General features: G+C 47.7%; 3 protein-coding genes across 3 annotated transcripts; all 3 read right to left on the minus strand.

Annotated features, from left to right (window-relative positions):
- Position 1: 1 nt before the first annotated feature.
- LOC115251043 (uncharacterized) lies at positions 2-2787 on the minus strand. Its single transcript, XM_029841891.1, has 5 exons — positions 2772-2787; positions 1532-2456; positions 1199-1358; positions 500-651; positions 2-420 (listed from the first exon to the last, which is right to left on the minus strand). The coding sequence occupies exons 2-5, from the start codon at positions 2450-2452 to the stop codon at positions 274-276; spliced, it is 1380 nt and encodes a 459-aa protein (XP_029697751.1). The 5' UTR covers positions 2453-2456; positions 2772-2787; the 3' UTR covers positions 2-273.
- Positions 2788-3778: 991 nt separating this feature from the next.
- Positions 3779-11475, minus strand: LOC101076351 (AT-rich interactive domain-containing protein 3A). Its single transcript, XM_003967676.3, has 9 exons — positions 11168-11475; positions 10042-10629; positions 7034-7108; positions 6892-6964; positions 6082-6265; positions 5545-5792; positions 5214-5474; positions 5044-5133; positions 3779-4802 (listed from the first exon to the last, which is right to left on the minus strand). The coding sequence occupies exons 1-9, from the start codon at positions 11189-11191 to the stop codon at positions 4663-4665; spliced, it is 1683 nt and encodes a 560-aa protein (XP_003967725.3). The 5' UTR covers positions 11192-11475; the 3' UTR covers positions 3779-4662.
- Positions 11476-11976: 501 nt separating this feature from the next.
- On the minus strand, positions 11977-14449 carry cox5aa (cytochrome c oxidase subunit 5Aa). The gene is made up of 5 exons (XM_003967526.3): positions 14286-14449; positions 13228-13344; positions 12635-12756; positions 12428-12549; positions 11977-12343 (listed from the first exon to the last, which is right to left on the minus strand). Exons 1-4 carry the CDS (start codon positions 14356-14358, stop codon positions 12436-12438), a joined length of 426 nt encoding a protein of 141 aa, XP_003967575.1. The 5' UTR covers positions 14359-14449; the 3' UTR covers positions 11977-12343; positions 12428-12435.
- Between the last annotated feature and the right edge of the window lie 1400 nt (positions 14450-15849).

Below are 15849 nucleotides of genomic sequence, written 5' to 3' on the forward strand. Positions count from 1 at the left end.
AAAAAATCACCAAATTACGAGGCAGAAACATGTTTTATTAAATCTATATGACATCATATGGTTCATATTATATTTACAAGATGCCAGAGGCAGGACTGCTCCAGCATCCAGCAGCAGCAGCAGCTATATGATGTCACCAAGATGATTGTAAAGATCTGATCCTCCATCATCCACAGCAAAATCTTCACCCATAAACAATTAGCCGATGCTGGAACGCTTGTTTTGGATGGTTCTTGAGATCACGTGACAAATGTTATCCCATCAAACAGAATTCTATAAAACTTCTGGCTGGACAACGTGCCAGCGTGGTTGCTCCACATGCAGGATGCAAACGTCCCTCCAGTGAGCTCGCCCGGCGTCCGCTGCCCCTGCTCCGATTTGGACCCGACCGAGGACTTTACGTTGGGCAGGTGCCTGATGCTGTCACATAAGAAGAGGAATCTTAAATCATCTTTCCAACAAATGCATCTTACTGAGCGACCCCGCAGCCTTTCTTTACCTGCACGATTACAAACTCCAGCATGAGGGGCAGTTTACTGATGTCTCCTGGAGGGAGGTCGAACACGAAAGAAGAATTCCAGGAGGCTCCTTTGGTTTCTCTGCTGCTAATCACAGCCCCTTCATGATGCAGAGCGACCAGCACCTGGAATTCTGAAGGTGGACAATTTCAAAGAGGTATGAAATTAAAGATTTGAGTAGGACTTTGAGTTTGCAATTTAATTTTCTAGTCTAGAAGAAACTTGATTAAAATGAATAAATATTGAAGAACAAATATGCTTCGGGACTAATAAGGGGAAAACCGATTATCTTCTGATCAAATAATATACATGAGGCCTATATTCTAAACTGGAATGGCCCTGAAATGCCGTGTGATTGGTAAAACAGTGACCAGCCAACCCGAAGGCCAGTAAAGATTACATGTGTCAGCGTGGAGAGATTGGAACATTTTCCTCAGGATTGTGAATAGTGAGGGATTAAACCACAATGTCATTAAAGAGGGATGATCTCCTGCTGTATTCAGGTCCTGTAAGACATTGTTTAATCCTCTACACATTAAAAGCAAACATAGGTAATTGCTTTACCTCTTTCCCCAAAGTTAGTTATGGTTACATAAAGCCACCGCGGATGATTTCCTTCTGGGATCTCATTATCAAAACACCTTTTTTTAGACCTTTTTCAGATTAAATGCTGATGTTACCTGCTGGTGCTGAAGTGCCCGCGAGCGTGTCGAGGTTATCTGCCCGGAGGAGCGTTGCCTTGATCCGGTGAGTCAGGGTCTGATACTGAAGCAGAACAAAGATCTGCGGCGGCGAGCTGGAGGCCTTGCACGTCGCTGAGTTGTTTGAGGACTGATCCTGCTGTCAATGAGCAAGAGTTCACGCTGAGGTGTCATGTGAGGCAAAAATAGTGGAATTGGTGCACAGTTCATGTGTATTCAGTGTGTTACCGCCAGCAGTGACACAACAGCCATCTTTATTTGATATCAGTGCTCCTAAAAGTGGTCAGTGTCTCACAGATATGATGCCAGTACCTCCTGAAGCTTCCACTTCTTTTGATTCAGCTCCTTTCTGAAGAAAAATGGGTTCTCTCCCCTCCATTCTCTTCCCCCGCATTCTGCCTCCAGTTCTCCCAGTGCGCTGCTTCTCAGGCTGGGGGGCTTCTGCGTGTAAACCGTTAATTTCAGGACACACCTCTGGAGCTCCTCCACGGAGCCAACCTTCAAAAGTAGCAGCAGGCTGTCGGCCTCAGGGCTGAGGCTTTTTTGGGCCGAGGCCTGCAGGGGACAGGGATACAGAGGCGGCAGTCTGCCCAGAACAGACACGTCCTCCAGTCGGTGGGGTGTCCCGCTGAGCCTCAGGACACTCACTGCCAGGGTCTGCTCCTCTGGAGAGAAGGCCATTGTGAAATGGAGGCATGGCTTTGGCGATAGCGGCTGTTGGCAGCTGATACTGGAACCGTAGTTGAGCGGGGCCAGTGGGATTGGTTCTTCAGGCATTAAAGGGCACGCCACCGCTGGGCTGGTAAGCCGGCTGTGTTCATTGTAAGATATAGTGCTCCCAGTCACCGTGCAGCGCCTCTTCAAAGCTTTACATGTTTTGGATAGTCCGAATCTGGGAAAGGATGGCAAGGAAGCGTGGCCAGGATCGATGGGTCTGTAAAGCGGCGAAGTTAGTGGCGGCGTGCTGAAGCGGCGCAGAGAAAAATACGACTTTGGCTGCTCTTTCTGCTCCGAAGCAGCTCGATTAGAGAGCGGCTGAGTGACCAATTCCCCCTCAGAGGAGACGGAGCTGCTAAAAGTGGAAGGATACTCCAGCGTATCTCCATCCAGCTCCTCATACCGTCGCCTCGCCGCCGCCGCCGTTGGCGAGGGAGTCGGAGTCTTGGACAAGGTCACAGGTTCAGCAGAAACTGGCGCTGATGTCACAGGATCTTTGACCTTTGCTGGATACATCTGACTGTTCCTCCAGCACAGAATACATCCCAGAACCAAACACAGACAAAAGACAATCAGTCCAACTAAGAGAAGGACCTGGAGGTGAACTGCAGAGAAAACAGAGAGAATTAACCCATACCAAAATGCTCCATTTTAGCCCCGGACTAGATGACTGTGGTCTGATTTAGCTGTAACAGCAAACGCTTTCTCTAAAATATTTTATTTTTAAATGTGCATCAATCTCAGTGGCTGTTCCTGTGCCCCCCATCACAGACACTAGTCCTTCTATGATGCTTCACCCCCGTCTGAGACATGACAACAGCATTGGAGACCATACCTTCCAACTGTTTGGTGAACAGCACCTGCACCAGGAGCCAGAAGAAGAGTATGACCACGATGCCCTCGATCATCCCCTTACAACAGAAGAGCACCACAGACTGCCACAGGGGTTGCCCGGGGTACTCCTCATCATGGTAGGGCATGATGCCACAGGTGTGCTGCAGGTGTCCACCTCAAAACATCCAGAGCAGAAGTGCAGATGTGTGGAAACTCATCGTCCTTCAGTATTTCCCCGGGAAGTCCTGCACCTGTGGATGCATTGACGCCATTCTGTGGCTCTTACAAAGGCACCTCTTTCCTAAAATTGGGATTGGAAAAGGAAAATGAGCCGTCGGAAACCGCTCCACACGGGCTCTCCCAGCGTCGGTCACAGGACGATGATCTGCAGATGACTTGACCGGTATTATTTCCCCCCGGCAGGCGGGGGCGGTGGGTGGGGATATCCATCTCATAATGCCTCTCAGTTGTGCGTGAGGCATTTTTCTTCTGCGCTGCTCCAGATGCTGCTCCAGCAGCACGACCATAGAATAAAGCTGCATTAAATCCCGGCCCCTCCCCCACCTCCTGGCCTGCAGGCTCTTAATCACAGATAGTAAACTACCTATTTGATCCTGTCCGAGGTCTGGAGTTAGTCTCATCATTTGTAGTTCTAATTAAAGAAACGTGAGCTTCATTTAAAATCTAAATATATTTAATGCATAAAAATGTTCCTTAATCAGTCGTGCAGCCGCAGTTAAATACAGGCCAGCTATACAAATCCTTAATCTGGGACGCAGTTCCTTTACTAATCTGGGGTTTTTGGGATGTTTTAAATTAATCTGGCAATTTTGTAGATTTAAAATGCAGACTTGCCCGATCGAATCCTGCCACCTATAAATGACGTTTATAAGCATGTTTTTCATGATTACCCATCCATCCTTGTCAAACAGCCTAGTTAATGTACAACTTTCAAGATCGCCACCAGCATTTTAGCACATCAAAAAAAAAGGAAAAACGGAGCCCTTCTACAGCACACAAGATTGTTTTATTCCACATGTCACAGAAATGCCCAAGATCGAAACTTCAGTGACATTTGTTTGAACCGATGTCCACTTGATTGTCCACGGACAGACTTCAGCAGATAAATTAAACAACACATGCTGCATTAGCTATTGCATATTTCACGTGATAGTTGAGGTAGAACTGTTTCAGTGATCCTTTTCTACATTAAAGATACGTTCTCTGCATTATACAAACACAAGACAGCAATATATTACGAGATACAGCATGACAGCAACACGTCCAGAGGACGATCCTGAGACCGAAGAGGTTGCACACACCAGTGAGAGTCACAGAAAGTAATATTGTATTGCTCCAGATAAAGCAAGAGCATAAAGCCTTCTGTTTAGAGGAAACTATTTAGAATCAGGGCAGAAACAAATTAAATACAAAATTTAAAAAAAACAGCACGCAGAAGCATAAAAAAAAAAACAAAGATGCGCTTTGTGAATTCATGGTGAGTGACCCCTGAAAGCTGCAGAACAAGTGGAGGATGTACAATCTCCAGCTAAGGCCTTTTTGGTCTTCAGCAGGAGCAGCCTAACCTGGAAAAAGGCAGCTGAAGAACAGCTTGACAATCATAGTGTACGTAGAGGTTTATAGTCGGTTGTCACGGCGCAACGTCACCTTTAAACAAACGCTTTTCCTGAGTCCCACTACAGTTGTGTTGCATAACAGGCACTAAGGTCGACTCAAATCTACAGGACAGTCGTCGTGGAACGTCCTTTGAGGTCAATGTCAAGTGAACCAGAGTAATTTTTAAGACACATCAAAGTGATGGGGAGAAAAAAAAAATGTTGATTTTAAGCTGATTATCGATAGATTTCGCATTGTTCTTGTCTGACAAGGCCTTAATTGGGTCCTTTTGAGGAGGTTGAAGATGAAGAGGTAGGACTGTGTGACGAAGAGAGGGCGCTGAAGCCGCTCGTTCCTGCCGCTGTGACCGCCTGCGACACCACCGGAGCGGCTGGCTTCTGAGCAAACAGCATTCCTGTGAAGTGGAGATTGTTCAAGAAGAGGCGCGATTGAGATGAAAGTTGACGTCTTCGGGTTTCTACTCTCTCCTTAAAATGTTCTTCTGACCAGGTTTGAGGGTCTAAGACCAGAGGGGCTTGTGAACCCCACCAAGGCAACGATGTTAGTGTGCATGAATAATTAAATTAAAGGTTATAGAGAGACGTTAAAAGCCAAAAATGTATGTTTACAACGTGGAGGTACAAGACGGAACCCACCTGTGTAAACTGTGCCGTTGATCTCCACGGACACATTGATGCTGGCTGCTCCATTGGTGGCGATATTCATGGACAAACCCTGTTTACTCTCTGTTGGTGAGAGGAAACTGCTCAATAAACCAGCATCTGGGAAGTGAGAGCGTGAGCAGAGCGGGCAAAGGAAGGCTCACCGTGTCCATTGTTAAGCCTGAGGTTCATGGGGTTGAAGCGAGAGGCCAAGGCCAGGAGGTTCTGCTGCAGGGCCTGCTGCATGAGGCGCTGCTGCTCCTCCGCCAGCTGCAACATCTTCTTCTCCGGGCAGTCGGCTGCAGCTCCTCGCTCCAGCCGCTCTTTCAGGTGCTCCAAGGTGGCGGCTTGTGCCAGCTGCTGCTGCTGCCCCAAGGCTAGAGCCATGGGCACGCGGCTGGCCAGGACAGGGGTCGACATCTCCTCTAAAACAAGAGGGGCGGGGTTAAACTCTCGATTCCACTTTTAGGCCGGAGCGTACAAAACCAGACAGACCCGTCTTCTTTAGATTGGGGCTGGTGGAGGCGCTCAGGCCGTTGTGTCCAGTCGGAGGGTTTTGCAGGGAGGATGAGGAGAGGAGGGAGTGCGGGGCAGAGCTCGGGGAGGGACAGTAACGGTAAAGGCTGTTGGTGTAGCTGGGACGCCGCCCCTCCCTGCGATTACTGTCGATGGCAGCCTGCAGCTCCCCCGGGGAGCTGAGGCCCTTCTTCTCACACTCAAACGGGTACAAATACTTCATGTACCTGCAAGACAAGATGGATGACAAGCTTTCTGATACTCTCTGATGTTCAGCATCATCAGGATAGGTGGTCACCACATGTTTCATCTGTATGTTGGCCTAAAGGGGGGGCGCCCCCACCACTCAACCAACCATTGTTTCGGTGAAGGAGCTTAATATTACACATTCTTTGAGTTCAATAAAACCAAACTAATCTCAAACAACTGTGTCATTCTTGCAGGGGTTATATTATGCAAACGCGCAGACTAAGCCACCGTTAAACTTGAATAACATGAGAGGGGGAGGGAACCTACTGGGTGCGGAGCGTAAAGGCTGCGCTGGTAATGGATGTGGGGAGGTTGAGACCTTTGGTGATCTCCCTCCAGATCTTCTTGTTAATGACCTCCACCAGGCCTCCCTTCTCCGTCACCAGCGCGTATAGTTTGTATAGGTCCAACACCTGCTTCGCCATAATGGGGATGCGATTGACAGGAGTTCCTGGATGAAGGAGAGCGGATACAGCTGAATATACTCACAATCTTCAGCCAAATTAACCTTTACGACACGACCACCTGACTAAAACCGCCACATTCTTCCGCATTTGCCCAAGTTTAGTTAGTGAGGTTAATAACCAAGGCTTAGCGTCTTTAATCTGTGTGCAGAGGCTTCTCTAATGAAGCTTATTCCCGATAGATGGGGGTGAGGATGATTCCACAACGGCGGCTCATCTGTTGCTCCAATTGATTTGAGTGCTGGAGGGGGAGGGGTGGTATCACAGGCAGTAGGAGCTGCCAATCACACATTTGTCGGCGAACCCCTCCAGGCCAGATCGAAGCACTTGTAGAAATAAGATTATGGAGCTCTTAGCCAAAGAAACGGGGACCTTTGTGCAGAAACGCTGGATTTTCACCGAGCGGAACTGCAGATCGACACAATGAGATTATTTTGGTCCAAAGTTTGGAGCTAACCAGTATCATCAAGGGCACAAGAGGAGAGCCGCACCATCTTTTCAATTAACTAGGAGCCAATGATAATTAATAAATTAATGGGTCTTTTTTAAACAAATGCTTAGACAAAGTGGACCAAAATTTGCTGCTTTAAAGTTCTGTGTCTCATGGACTCACCTCGTTTCTGCATGAAGACAAAGAGCTCGTCCAGGAACTCCTTTCTCTTTGGGTCATTGTCCAGTTCATACAGCTGTGAATCAGAAGAATATTAGGAACAAATGGCCGTGCTCTTAGAACCTTCCCATTGTTGACAAGTGACCTTGGCAAAGTCCCTGGATGGTTCTCCCCTCACTTTCCCCCCGTCGTTCTCCTCGGCCCAGATGCCACCGCTTCTCTGGAAACACAATATTTAACAGCCGGTAAATATTCATGTTTACCGGTTTTAAGCGGAAACGCGACCAGGACAGACCGCCAACACAAATTTAACTGTAAAAATGCAACAATCAGTGTATTCGATGTTATTCCCCTTCCTTCATCACCTTTAGCTACACTTGACAGCAAGGTTAAAATGTGACTTGGGGGGGGGGGGTGTGCAACTGTGTGGAAAGGCCTGCTGAGAGGTTATTGTCCCGCCAACGCCACGGAGCAGCGTGCTCATGCTTGCGTTAAGACCGGTCTGTCATAACAATTACATAAAATAACACACACCCCCTTTTTTTCCTCCATGGGCATTTGCGTCTCCTTTAGATTGCTGCTGCTTCATTCGAGGCCCGCGGCTTTTGCAGCCTTACATGCGCGGAACACACGTCTCGCGTTTCATGTAAACATGTTTTTGTGAAAACAAACACGGCCGATTTCATCAACGCCCCCCCCAATCAAATGGCTGCAGCCTGGTTGTGATTTCAGCGAGCACAGACATGCGTCTCCGTTAGCTTACGGTTAAATCTGGGCTCTCTTTTAGGAGGTTTTTCACTCATTGTGAGCATTCTTCACCTACTTATGAGATAGACAGATATCCTAAAACCTTGTACGTGATCGTCGTGCTTGGCTCAAAGATTTCACAGACAATAAATGTGAGGAATTAAACTAGATCAGCCCCTTTTAAACGCAACACTAAACACACATTTTCTTGTCCGTATGCAACAGCGTGACCCCTGCCCTGTCTGAGTTCACGGGGGCAGGGCAGCACACAAGGGGGGGCCACAGGGGTCAACGTTAGTACTTCACCATCAATATTAAATATTGGCATCCGTGGTTTGGTATCAAATTCAATCGTTTCATTGGAACGCTAGCTTCGCTTACTTTTGTTTCCTCAAGCCATACTGTAGTTGGTGATAACAAGATGCTGCTTTTCCTCTCTTGTAGTTTTAATCTACCAGTCGAGGAGACTGTGTCTCACTGGTCTGACATCGCCATGCCGACAACTCAAAGTTTAAAGATGCAACAACCACAGCAACCGACGTCTGAGAGGTGGGAAAGGAACCGTCCTGTGGCAACCACATAAAGAGTTTTGAATTCAAACAAAAGGCGCTGCACCCAGTTTTGATAAACTCTGCAGAAAAACTACGCAAAAAAACGCAGCAAAACCAGCGCGTTTCTTCCCACCTGGTGCAGTATGCAAATGTGTGTTTGCACGCACAACTGTACCCCCGTGGGCGGAGGTATTGACAAATCTAACAGCTTAGAAATTCTAATAAAGGCCTCTCTACTCCCCCGCCAGAATGGTCATTGACGTGAAGACAGATAAACATCCCGGCTCTTTCACCATCACATGGAAATAAAACCCTGCCCCCCACATTGATGGGACCCACTGTGGATCTATTAACAAAGAGCTCTGTAGTTAATTGCTCAGAGTTTTCACATATCCAACCCGGCAGATGCTGATAATATGCCGTAAATAGGTCAGCGAGACCTCTTCGGACGCCTTAGCTTCAGTTTTATATTGATATATTTAAACTATCAGGTGGGGCCATTGTTGCTGCTGTGTAATTCTACTCCACCACATACAAAAACACAAATGTTCCAGTTCCACGGCCCCACATCACGATGGCGAAAGCGTGATTATAATAAGCCTTATCAAATGATTCGGTTGCTGGGTAACAATGTTAATGTATCCCTTTCCAAAGTTGAATGTCACCGCAGGGGGGAACAAATTTTTTAATCCAAATCAATTTATTTGGCCTTAAGTCATCCATGCGTGGTGAGATAATTTATCTGGGGCCTCGCTGTGCTGTGACCTGAGAATGAGAGCAAAGGAGGGGGTCCTGACACCCCCGATTAACAAATATTAGCCTAACTTCCAATGAAGGAGAGGAATTGCATTTCAAAATAGAGGAACCCAGTTTGTAGCCGTGTGGAGCCTCATAAATATATTTTAAGGGAACCACTGTAGCAGCACAACAGGCACCAACGGCGCCTCCAGCTGCCGTCGTCTCGTCTGAAACAAGGACGTGCGTTCTCGCTGCACAGTGGCCTTATGTATTGATTACGTGCAGCTGAATTAAAAGGCCATTTCCTGTTGCCAAGCGACGGCTAAGTTATGCAGAGCAATCCCCAAAGCGCCAGCGTTATCAGCCCGGGGACACCGGTAACCACGGAAGAGTCGGGGATTTTTGTTTTGGAAGCGGGGAAAAAAAACTCTTTCAGGGTGGCACATTGTAACGTTCCCATAAACTAACGACGAGAGGCGGTGGGGGGGGGACCTCTGAGAATGCCCATTCTGCTCCACCGACGACTGTAAATGAACTTTATGGGAAGTTGCCTGCTGGTATGCTGTGACCCAGCTGTCCCTCAGCCTCAGGCCTCATTAATGTTGCAAAGGGGCCCGTTTAAGGGGGAACAACACAAGCAAGAGTCAATCTCAGCATTTCCATTCGCACAGGGAAAAAAACCGCTCAGACGTTATTCAATTACACACTGAATTCACTATTTAGTCGATCTGCCCGACTGCGGATGCTGCAGGTCCGTGAAAATCTGTCCTGCTCGGACCGTTCCACCCCGGGGTTGATACTGGACCACCGCCAAGCCCATTCACCCCGCCGGTGGCCGCGGTGCTAGTTCACATGTGTCAGACAAGATTTGGAGCGCAGCAGAAGGATCTTTGGCCTCGTCTGTAATCCAACCATAGGCTTTGGGCACGGTGCCAGTAGGGCCGCCGTCCCGTCAGCCACACGCGAGTCAACAATGTGGGAGGCCAGCGGGCCTGACTCAGCAGGAAGGACTCAACAATTAATGCTGAACTCACATTACACACGAGTTACCAACATGGAGAGAAATGGGGGGGGGGGGCGGTTATCAACATACTGGATGGCGTGGAGGAAGACGTACTTGTTTGAGCTGCTCATCGTATCCCCAGTCTGCAAAGTCGCCGGGGGATGTAAAAACCTGTTGGCCTGCAGGAGAACAGGCCTCGTCCTCGTGCTCCTGCTTCACCGATGAAGATTCGGCCGTCTGCTTCAAAGCAGAGAACTGGGATGTGGGATAAGGGGGGAACGGGAAGCCCGCGACCTGCTGGAGTCGAGCCCTCTTCGCGTTGTCCTCGTCCTCCTCGTCTTCCTCCATGTGACCGTGCTCATCGGGATCCACCGCTTCCTGCTCGTCTTCATCAGATTCTTCTCCCTCCTCATCCGGACGATGGAGGAGGTGGGTGTTCAGGGCTGGCGGAGCGGCCGGATACGACTGCCCGTCTGTTTTGGGGAATAGCGGCGAGTCCAGTCTGGTTCCGGAGGCCCTGGCTGCTGCGGCGGCGTGATGAGCAAGCATGAGCTGAGTCTGGAGAAGCTGCTTCTCCTGCAGGTTCAGCTCCAGTTTGCCCTCCTGTTGCCTCTGTAAGTGCTCCATCACTGCCTCCAGCTTCATCCCAGCAGCACTGAACGGCGGGCACCGGGATGAGCCCACCTCTTCGGATACTTTTGACTACAAATAAAGCAAAAAAAACAACCTTTTACTTTCCAAATAAAGTAATAATTATAAACATGTGTAACTGGAAACACTGTATTTCAACCTCAATGCTACGACTGTTTAAATCGTGAGAATGTTTTTGATTCATATAAAACTGGAACATTTCCAACGTGAGACGTTCACGGTCTCCGTGGCTTAAAACGGTCATTACGAGAAAATGGGCGACATTAATTGAGCTGGGCAGCAGGTCGCAAAAAAGGAGAAACCTTTCCAGGCCTTTGGTGGTGAAGGCTTGACTCGAGTCGTGTAGAACTTTTATCCAAACACTCGCTTTAATGGAAAATCACTTTTGTTTTAAAGGCCATGGCTAAAAACCAAAACGCCAGCTGGGGCCACAAACACCAATATGGGCGTGATTCCATTGAAAAAGCTCCAAGTAAAGAGACAAAACGCGGATGTTCCCGTGCGTCTCCGTCGTTGCGAGGTTCTTCGTGCGCTTTGTTACTGTAACAAACACGAGTGGGAGCGTTTCCAGGCTGCCGTCGACACTCACCATTTGCGCCTTCGAGTAATCCATTATCGCCAACAGGTCGTCTTTAGTTTTCTCTTCTTTGCTTCGCCAGAAACAAATCGCATCTCACGGCCAGATTTATTTTTCCCTTTTAAATCGAAAAGACTCTTGTGATCAAATGTGACCCCTGTGGTGAGGAGGCCGGGGGTGATCGGAGCTGGAGGAGGGGTAATAATGCGTCGCGCTTCGCCTCCCTGGTCACTGCGCATGGAAACACAAACATCTTTGGGCTGTAGGATGGAGCGGCCTACACCCCCAACTTGATGAATGAAAGGCCCGCCCCGTGCGTAAAGAACCACAGTGGGGTTTGTTTCCGGCCTCTCTGGGCCCACCTTCCCACCACACAAGGAAATCCCACCCACCAAAGTGCCATTTACGCAGATTTTCCCCGCAGGTAACCGAACTTTGACTCAAACAGCGAAAACGTGAATCGCTGTATTGAAGTGAGATTTAAAGATGGAAATACAACAGAAGGTAAACGTTTATCAGACCTTTAAATAACCTTAACGGGGAATCGCACCGAGCCAATCATAAAACACGGACTCGACTGCGTCAAAACCGGGCCGCAAACGTCTATTTTATAGTCATTTTGAGTCGGTGAAACCTTTAAATGACGCGATATTCAGTTAAACTCGGATTGGGACGCCTTGTAAACATGTAAACAAAATGAAGAGGACACAAAAGCAGCAACAACCTGAGGCGTGATCCACACTGTTGACGTGATCTGATTAAAGTGACAGGCGTATATCAATGGTTATAGTTCTCGTGTTCCATTAAGACAACACACTTTGCCTTTTTAACAGTTTTTTTTTATTTTCATCATGTACATTTTCCCTGAAATGAAAACAGATGTAAAATGATTTGCGTACAGTAGAATTTTACATTCGTGTGAAAATGCTGCCCCCTGGTGGCCAGAGGCGACTCACGCCCCACCCTGATCCAGTCAGACCTGACTGATCTAAAACAACCCGTTACTGCCAGTCTGGCTTCAGATAGTAAATCCCAAATATAGTTCTAACACCTGATACAGACATTTTCCTTTATTCGATTGTTGGTAATTTACAAGCAACAGAAAAATTAAATACCATAAGATTTTGATGAGGCAAACATTTAGGTACAAGGTTTGTGTGTCCAGAGATTTCCCGCTGTGGTCAAGACCTGAAACATAGGCCAAAAACATCCCTCAGCATCCCAGATGATTGCCTGGAACACAGACACAGGCTGGAATAGACATTTTAATACCTTCTCTTCTACAGCTTGTCAATGCCGAGCTCCTCGGGAGTGGAGATGCCCAGCTCGTCTAACGTCGGCCTCAGCTCCTGGATCACGTACGGGTAGATCTCCTTATGAGGCCCTGCTTTGTCCTGAGGACAGAAACGGCACATTTTTTTAAAAAAAAATTAAAAATGGAACGGCTGGCGACGGCCAAATCACCAGCTCATTTCTCACCTTCACGGCTTCCAAAATACGGATGGCGCTGGCCAGGTCGTTTAGCCTCCGGCAGGCTCGCAGCGCCGCCTCGAGGATCTTTGGCTCGGGGACCAGATCATAACCGATCAGTGTGTTCATCCCTGCAAGAGAGGGCGGTCAGTTTAAGGGGGGGGCGGGGTATAGAGAGGTGGATCTCCAAACCCTGAAACATTTAGAAGACAGTAAATTCTGCAGGAGAAACATTTATCCAAAAGAAATGTGGGTGAGAAGGCTTGTATGCATGGTTCAACCAACCAGGGGGGGAGTTGCAAATAGTCCTAATATCCAGTTGTTAATGATTTCTGGGTTGCACACGCACCCCCGAGGTGGGAGCCCTTTCTGGTTTAGCATGTGAACCAACCAGCACCAATCTTCCTGCACACTCTACCGTCAACATCAGAGCAAGGCCAACACCGATCCACACCATTCTAAGCCATGGTAAGCTCTACCTAGAATGTGGCATTGCATGTAAAACTGCAGCATAATTATCAGATCAAATGTATAAAAAAAGATGTTTTTCATTCAATGAGCAGAGCAGGGAAACTGTGGATAGCTTTAATCTATTAATAAACCTTTTTTCAGCTCCCAAGCATCAATGTCTGGTTTGTTGAAGTAGGTGACCCAGCGGGCGTCAAACTCCTCATCCGTTTCTTGCTTCCCATGTGAGTAACTTCGTGAGGCCAGAAGAGCTGCACAGAGAAGACAGTGTTTCAGTCAGACAGCACTGCTGACAAAATGAAACCGAAAGCAGAGAGCAGTCGCGCAGTGCAGAAAGGTGAATATTCAGGGGTTTCAGGTGCGAAGAGGACAACAGTGTCTCCACTCGGAAGGCTCCTGACATGGCCGACCGTCTGCACGTAAAAGCCTGATAATCAACTGACGGAGAAAAATAAGTTGAATCGTCAAACATCTATAACTGGGCCTCGACATCAGTTCAATTTTACAGGCGACACATGGATATTTAACATTCAAACAGACCCAGCCCAACCTTGACAGGTCAGGTTTTGGGGTTTTATTAAGTCTGGCGTGTGTTCTGATGGCCATAGAGTTTTCCTCTGTTCTTTTAGTGCATAAATTAAACACCGGTGTTGTTTAAAGGAAACAGAAATGGCTTAACTAAATGCTCAAAGCGGTCGCCTATATATACTAACTCACTCCGACCCCTCCCCTTACATAACCCCAAGCGAATGTGTTCGTTTTAGGTTCATGTCTAATAATGTGGACAAAAAAAGTGTGTAAAAACCATTATTTAGCTCTTGTATTGGAGGGGGGAGGGCAACGTACACTTCTTCCTCTAACCCGGTTGACACATTAGCATCTAGCATCACAGCGGGGCCCACACTTAGCTCACCGTGCGGGTCACCGCAAGGACACACGTTGATATAAGTGACAGGACTCACAAAGACAATATGGATAACAGGATTCCAGAAAGCAAGTCTACCAAGTGCGGCTAATACAAAAGACACCGTGGGGAAAATGATAAACCATTGTTATACCGGCAAAGCTAGCTTAAGCTAGCTAGCTTAGCCGCAATGTGCAAGCGTGATGATTTTTCGCTATAACTTCCTGATGACGTTTATGGTAAAAGGCTACCTATGATAACATTCACGATGGCCGGCTCATGAAATACCTCGGCTTCCAGGCTGTGTGCGGGTTAAACTCCGGACACCGGAGACTGAGAGTCGGACGGCGGCTCTAAACATGATGGAGGACAGCCAGCAAGACACGAACCGGACAGATTTTCATCAAGGAACTCGCTTCGCTTCCCGGTCTCGAGAGCCCGTGGCAGCGCTGCGCATGCGCAGAACCAGCGGTCAGCGTGTCGGTACTGCGCATGCGCAAAACCAAGCGGGTTATTTATGAGTTTAGTCTGTGACTTTGACCCGGAAAGTGCAAGTTTTGAGAAGCTTTATACACCATTTTATTACCCGGTGGAAATATGCAATGACGATACGTTTATGATAAAATGGCTAATGCTTTTTTTGCTATATCGTGAGACATTTTTGTGATATGGATGTTCAACAGTTTAACTACATACTGCAAATGCTGCATAAATAGATCTAAATCTGAGTTTGACTCATTCATGCTGGTGTCATAAATCTATAGACACATAAAATACAACGTCATTCATTTATCTTGCATAAATGTAAAAACAAAAGCAAATTGTAAGACCAAGTTTTGTTCATTTTCCGATATTTATCTGCTATGTGGAGAACATGCACTCCAATAATCCGGGCAAGCTTTTTTGGCAGTGAATTTTGCAGGGGGACCCAAAGCTGGCTGGAGGAGCATTCTGAGACCTCTCTCTCCATCTTCAGCAGGAACTCTCAGGGTTTGTGGCGGTTGATATCCAGGCTCCTGGGCATCCAGCGGGTCTTTAGAAAGCAGGATCCAAATAGCAGGAACTGTCTTCTTTACGGATAGTCCCGGTGCCCCCTGTTGTGTCCTCTCCCAGATTTCCGTGACAGTTTTGTAGTGGAGCTTGGAGACCTGGTGAAGCCCTCCTATGCGGCGTTTCATGAGCTCCACACAGGTGATGGTCTTGGTGACTCCTCCACCGGATCCACTAAAAACCACCTGTCTCTGAGAGGCTTTATTGGCATCTTCTGCTTCCATGCGAGCTGTAGCGAATCGCAGCAGATTGTGAATCTTGCTTCCTTCTTTCACCCACATGTGCAAGATCTCTTCAGCCAGTCCAGGGATCGGACAGGGACCGCTCTCCTCTGAACGGCTGATAAGCTTAAAGTTGCTCTGGCCAAGATTTGAAGGCCAAAATAATGAGCGGAAAGATGCCGATCGTGCTTCCATCCCTGTGTTACTTGGATCACCTTAACTCTTCAGGACTCATCTGCAAACTGTGGTTTCTTTTGAAGCTGCTTTGGAGTCCACTGAGGAAAAGATTATTGTCCTTTTAAGACAAATTTATCATGAGCTTCTTTCCTCCCACTGTCCTTAAGTTTTGGCTTCAGAGCACTGAGATGACAGCAGCATGAAGAGGGCATTTCTTCCTCTAATCCCTTCCAAGGAAAGGAATGTTGTCCTTGTTCTAACAAGCAATGAGTCCAGCTGATGCCAACGAACACATATGAGGCTCAGAGAGAGAGACATGACGACTGGGACATTATGCTCTTAAAGGCGCACGCAGCATTTAATGGAACTGTGAGGTTTTAGCTTGTAGGGACGTTTTTCTCTAT

Source organism: Takifugu rubripes, chromosome 9 (assembly GCF_901000725.2).
Source record: "Takifugu rubripes chromosome 9, fTakRub1.2, whole genome shotgun sequence".
NCBI lineage: Eukaryota > Metazoa > Chordata > Actinopteri > Tetraodontiformes > Tetraodontidae > Takifugu > Takifugu rubripes.

Bases quoted from the DNA above. Each gene is read 5' to 3' on its own strand.
- LOC101076351 (XM_003967676.3), bottom strand. From the start codon at position 11,191: ATGGATTACTCGAAGGCGCAAATG. The intron at 6,965-7,033 runs GTCACTTGTCAA...TCTGATTCACAG, and splicing joins CATCCAGGGACTTTGCCAAG to CTGTATGAACTGGACAATGA. The intron at 5,134-5,213 runs GTGAGCCTTCCT...TCTCACCAACAG, and splicing joins CAGGCTTAACAATGGACACG to AGAGTAAACAGGGTTTGTCC.
- cox5aa (XM_003967526.3), bottom strand. From the start codon at position 14,358: ATGTTTAGAGCCGCCGTCCGACTCTCAGTCTCCGGTGTCCGGAGTTTA. The intron at 12,757-13,227 runs GTTTATTAATAG...CCTCTCTTGCAG, and splicing joins TGCTTGGGAGCTGAAAAAAG to GGATGAACACACTGATCGGT. The intron at 12,550-12,634 runs GTGAGAAATGAG...TTCTGTCCTCAG, and splicing joins GTATTTTGGAAGCCGTGAAG to GACAAAGCAGGGCCTCATAA.
- LOC115251043 (XM_029841891.1), bottom strand. From the start codon at position 2,452: ATGTATCCAGCAAAGGTCAAAGATCCTGTGACATCAGCGCCAGTTTCT. The intron at 1,359-1,531 runs GTACTGGCATCA...GCTCATTGACAG, and splicing joins AGAAGTGGAAGCTTCAGGAG to CAGGATCAGTCCTCAAACAA. The intron at 421-499 runs GTAAAGAAAGGC...CTTATGTGACAG, and splicing joins TGGAGTTTGTAATCGTGCAG to CATCAGGCACCTGCCCAACG.